Source organism: Anguilla anguilla, chromosome 11 (assembly GCF_013347855.1).
Source record: "Anguilla anguilla isolate fAngAng1 chromosome 11, fAngAng1.pri, whole genome shotgun sequence".
In the NCBI taxonomy this organism is placed as follows: domain Eukaryota; kingdom Metazoa; phylum Chordata; class Actinopteri; order Anguilliformes; family Anguillidae; genus Anguilla; species Anguilla anguilla.
The window spans coordinates 20,668,830-20,674,226 of NC_049211.1; the positions used below are offsets into that span (position 1 = coordinate 20,668,830).

Sequence of the window (5,397 nt, forward strand, 5' to 3'; positions counted from 1 at the left end):
TAGCTTAAGCTTCTCTCCTCCTGCTTTCACTTCTCCTGCTACTGCTTGTAAGGTAGATGAAACCATTCATTAGTACAAAGTCCATCGCATTATTTTTTATTTTTATTTTGGAGAAAATAATATAAAGCATAAGACTGAAGGACTTACGGAGAACTCTACTATAATCAAAAACACATTGCAACTAACTAAAACTATACAGTTTATTGCCACTGTTTTTTTTTTTTTTTAGTAAAGCGGACAAATAGCGATCAATATTTTAAAAAGAAAACGTCAGATAATCTGCCTTTAAAGATAATTTCCCCATTCATATTAATAAGTCAGTAATATAACACAAAATAATTGAAATTACACTGAGTAAATTTAACAAGCGTATCGTCTATTTAAACAGCGCGTGGTATTTTAGCCACTGACAGTTATTCAAGGAGAAGACAAAATAACTTACCATAAATGATCGACATTCAAATATTTTAAACATGCACAGTGCATGCTTTTTACACTCACAGCAAGGACATTCAGCCTCTGAATAAGTCTAGGACAAACAAACGGGACTTTCCAGGGACTTGAAGATGTACCACGTAAGCTTTTGAATAAGTACACATAGCCCGACCGCAAAATATTCATTTTTGCCTGGATAGTTATTTTACGCATTTAAAGGCAGTAAGTAAGACTATGTGGAACAAAACGTAGGCTACTATTAGAGCTACTATTAGAACACCAATGCTTTAACATCATGTTATATATTACATATATTATAAATCAAAATAGTCGCATATTTACATCATATTCAGCAATTAAATGGTTAATTGTCCTCACACAGTAGAGCGCGCAATGTTGCAAGGTCAAAGATCTCCTTTTACTGTACGCTCGTGCAAGATGGATTTCTGCAAAAGTCAGCAGGGCACTGTAGCCTAGTAGACAGACAGAACTTCAAGAGTGGGGTAGGCCTGTTTCTTGTGTACCTATGCATAATATGTAGCTACGTATCGTTGTTTCATTACAGGTACGTCTAAGAAAAAGTGGAAAATGTGTAGGCCGTGAAAAATCAACAGTGAGTGTAGGCCTACTTGCCCGATAAATTATTTCCCTCAGATTACTAAGAATTAGGTCAGTAATGATAAACCATGTTAAATGAATGTTCAGCAATTCTTAATGAATGCAGACTACTGTTGTCTATGGTAAATAAACAGTCGGAAGTAGTATTTTACAAGGCCCAAACTACCCACGATTGATCCATGCTTTATCTTAGCTTTCGTGTTCTCCGCTGAAAGATTCAATCGAGTCTGCATCGAGGATTATTGTAATATTCTAAGATTTATGTATTCAAAAGGTGGACTACACGGGTGTATAATGTACAGAATAATGTGCATGTAAGTTCGCTGCTTGCGCATGCTCTTAATTTATGTGAGTAGCCTGCTCATGCATGCCTTTTCATAACTTCCTCTAAGAGTTAATTTTGAATGACGTAATGAGGTCAATTAAAAGACACCAAAAATAAACAGTCCCCCAAATAAATGCCATTTCAATGACTTTAATAAGCAAAATAGGAAACCATTTCTTCCAAAAACAACGAAAAATAAGACGAAACAGAAACCAGCCTGAATGGAACTACAACAGTCCAAATTTAACTTTTTTCATTTATATAAACAGGATTGAAAATTGATCCCCTCGCAAAATTCATGAAATAAAAAACAAAACCCGCTGCTGCAGTTTCAATTTGATTTCAACACAGTTGAATCAGTAACAAACCAAAGATTGTTAAATGCATGACTTTTTAACAATAGTTTTAAATGCAAGCACCATGCTTATTCAATATGATCTGACAGTTTGTTAATTTAAATCATTAAAATAAAAACTTAACTATGCATCTGGCCAGCAGAACCAGAACCTCCAAATAATAATAAAACAAAAATAATAAAATATAACCATACACATATATCGTTTTCATTTTGAGATTTTGCAAAACCTGAATCCCTTTTTTTACTGACCTGCAGAAAAAATGTAGGAAAACACAGAACATTAAACTTCTTTTTAAAAATATACACAGTCTAAATAACACGTCAGTAATCCCCTGATTTGAACACGCTTTTGCACATGTGCACAATTACGTCTAAGGTGGTTAATAGAAACGTATATAAATGCATTATAAACTATGACATTTAGCCCTCTTTGTAAAACACGACTCGTATTTCAGAGGGAGAATTAAATGACTTGTGTATATTTCGTTTATATTATATAATAGGGATGGATTATGCAATACATGAGACCCATCTAAACACGGTGTCATTAGCACCGACTGAAATTAATTATACACAAAATATGCCACTATAATAGTTTCTTTATGGGCGTAATGGCGAAATAAAGTTATCTATGGAGCGTAAATATGTTCCGTAATGAACAAAGTTATTTAGCTGCAAATATAATTGAGAAGCATATAGTCTGGTAGCTTCATATGCTACAATTTGTTAGAAATGTGCTATTTAACTTTGCAATGCAAATCTAATTTGTCGCAATAATAATCCATCCGTATAGTATGTCTTCCTTGAAGGCGGTCTGCAAAAAACCCAAAATGAAAACAGCAAACACCAAAATCATAATCCGAAAAAGTGCACTTAATATACAAAGTTTGTTGTTTAATGCAACTGCAAAAATGCCCAACTCTGCAATTCAATACCCAAACAAAAAGAAAAGAAAATAAAATAAAAGAAAAAGAAGTTTAAAACCAGCCTCCTTGGTGTGCAGTTTGCATATATTTACAAGCCAAATAAACCCAAACAACGTGAAACTGCACAAGCAGTAATGTTGATATTATCACCATTTCATTTATATAACCCAAAACAGCTAATGAAAAGCTCAGATCAACAACATGCTATTAAGATACACAAGGAAAAGAAAGTACAAAATAGAAATTATTACCATACATGTCCAGCATGCAGGATTAATATTTTAATGCAGATTTTGTTTTAATATATATTTATATATAACCAAGCAGGCAATAAACCAATGAGATGTTGCATAAAATGTCCCCTTTTCGACAGTTTTAGGTTGCAAGCGGGGTACACGAGAGAAATAAAGTTTGCATATGTGGAGTCTTTTTTTCATTTGTCTGATAGTTTTTCGGGCATGTGCAGAATGCAAGTCTTAGTACTCTCCTTTCAGCGCAGACGTTAGATACGATATTTATGAACACTCGAGGGGAAAAATCACAGTAAGAAGACTCGTCCGACGTCATCCCATGCTCCTAACAGATTAAAGCGGTCTATAAAGTAAATTCAGATTCGGCAATTCTTTTCTTTTTCGGGAAGAAAAAGTCTTCTCTACAAGCAACTAATCTACAAAGATGCTGCAGTTTTGAGAAACGTTCTACATTGTTCTTTGTATATCAGTTGTCGGATGGCGATGATTAGATATGAGATTATTATTTTCAGATAATTGTTCTAATATGAATACAGGTGTTGTTATTAGTATAATCGTAATCAGTAATATTGATTATTTTTGTCAGCATCTGTTGTCGGACATCAGAGTAACTCACATGAAGAATTCTGGCGAGGACGGGTTGTCACTGGTGGACCCAGCCTCGCGGAACCCGTTTGTGCCAGTCAGTTTCTCGCATTTGAGTTTGTACGCGTCTCTCTCGCGGGCCAGCCGGTTGATCTCTTGCTTGAGCTGCTCTACCTGATTGATGAGCTGGGTCTTCTCGTTCTCCAAGACGTGCTTCTGTTGGACCCGTTTGAAGCGGCACGACTGAGCATAGCCCCGGTTCTTGAGGGTCCGGCGTTTCTGCTTCAGACGGATCACCTCGTCCTTGGTAAAGCCCCGCAGGTGCCGGTTGAGCTCTCGCACCGACATGGACACCAGCTGGTCATCTGAGAAGCGGTCCTCCACATTCAGCCCCGCGCTTCCGCCATGATGACCCTGCTGGCCCGGATGGCCATGTGGGTGGTGGTGATGGTGGTGGCGATGATGGAGCTGCTGATGAGACGCAGGCGAGGTAGGAGAAGGACTGTCGGGGTCCTGGCTGTGGTGATGGTGGTGTTGGCTATGAGCATGGTTGTGAGCTCCTGGGTGGCATGGTAGGTCATCTGGATGGTGTGGAATGCCCGGGTACTGGTGGTGGTGCTGCTGGGCATGCCCGTGGTTGTGATGATGGTGTGCCGCTCTGTAGCCATCGAAGCCACCTTGCTGAAGCTGCTGCTGGACGTGAGGAGGTGGGGGGTGCCCGTGGGCCGTGGCGCCAATCAAGGCTTCCACTGCGTCCTCCGGGGTCAGGCTCAGCGTTTGCGGATCAATTTGCTGGTGATAACTGCCGCTGGGCATCCAGTACAGCTCTTCCAGGTGGTTCTTCTGTTCTGTTGGGCTGAAGCTGGGTGAGGAGGGCACCGAGCTGCAGGGGGTGCTGATCGGGGTGGAGGACACAGAGCCCTGGGGCTGCAGCCGGTTGCACTGACGAACCGAGGAGCGGTCGAGACCTGCCAGAGCTTCTTTCTTCACATCAAACTTCATCAAATCAAAGTCATTGACATATTCCAATGCAAGCGGGCTGGTTGGCAGCTCCGGGCCCATGTTCAGTTCTGCGCTCATTTTTTCTTTAGTTTGCAAATAGGCGAATGTGGTGGCAAGCGTCGCAAAAACCGACTTTTGTTTTACTTTCCTCAGCTCTCTCATGCAATTGCCAATAGTGTCCCTTCCACCGCTGCAGACTTTCTAATACGCAACGATGTTTACATAAAAAGAAAAAAAAATGTCTAATGCACAGCAAACGACATCGGAACTTGCGTGTTGTTGATGATTTCGATTAAAGATTTGTTCAACAAATGCGAAAAGGAGGTAGATAAAATTTCGTCTCAGTGCAAAAGTACGAAATGAAGTCCTTTCAGCAGAAATGAACTAAAAATAAAAAAATGCGGAGCACGGACGTGAGCTCCCTCCTCCTAGTAAACTCTGTAGGCTACTGTATGTCCTTTTGCCAGAAAAGCAGAGGTAAGGAGGACGAGGACGACAGCGTCGGATTTTCGCTTAGAGAGCAGCTTTCCAGCTCTGCACCGCAGAGATTTCAGCGCGCTTCCCTTAGCTCACTCACTCCCGAGTTTCAGTGTAGACTGTGCTGAACATCTATCCTGCGCTTTATTGTTATAGCCCTGCCTGATGTCACGCGGGAAGGTTGGTTAAATCCTCGCGTCTCTCCAATCGAAAGGGGCGAGCATCTAATTAGCATAATGATCCGGGGAAAGAGGGAGGGGAGAGGGAGTTTGACAGCTTGAGACAGTCAGCTGACTCCCCGAAGGAAGGGGGAGAGGATCGGAGAAGCACAGCATGCCTTTAGTTTTTCGAATCTGCCAGCTATAGAAGCGTACGAACACGAATTGTTTATTTTTAACAGCTCACATTACACGTCCAATC

At 40.5% G+C, this 5,397-nt stretch overlaps 1 protein-coding gene across 1 annotated transcript; it reads right to left on the reverse strand.

Moving 5' to 3' along the window:
- Positions 1 to 1,512: 1,512 nt before the first annotated feature.
- On the reverse strand, positions 1,513 to 5,122 carry mafba (v-maf avian musculoaponeurotic fibrosarcoma oncogene homolog Ba). The gene has a single exon (XM_035382709.1). The coding sequence runs from the start codon at positions 4,660 to 4,662 to the stop codon at positions 3,526 to 3,528; it is 1,137 nt and encodes a 378-aa protein (XP_035238600.1). The 5' UTR covers positions 4,663 to 5,122; the 3' UTR covers positions 1,513 to 3,525.
- Between the last annotated feature and the right edge of the window lie 275 nt (positions 5,123 to 5,397).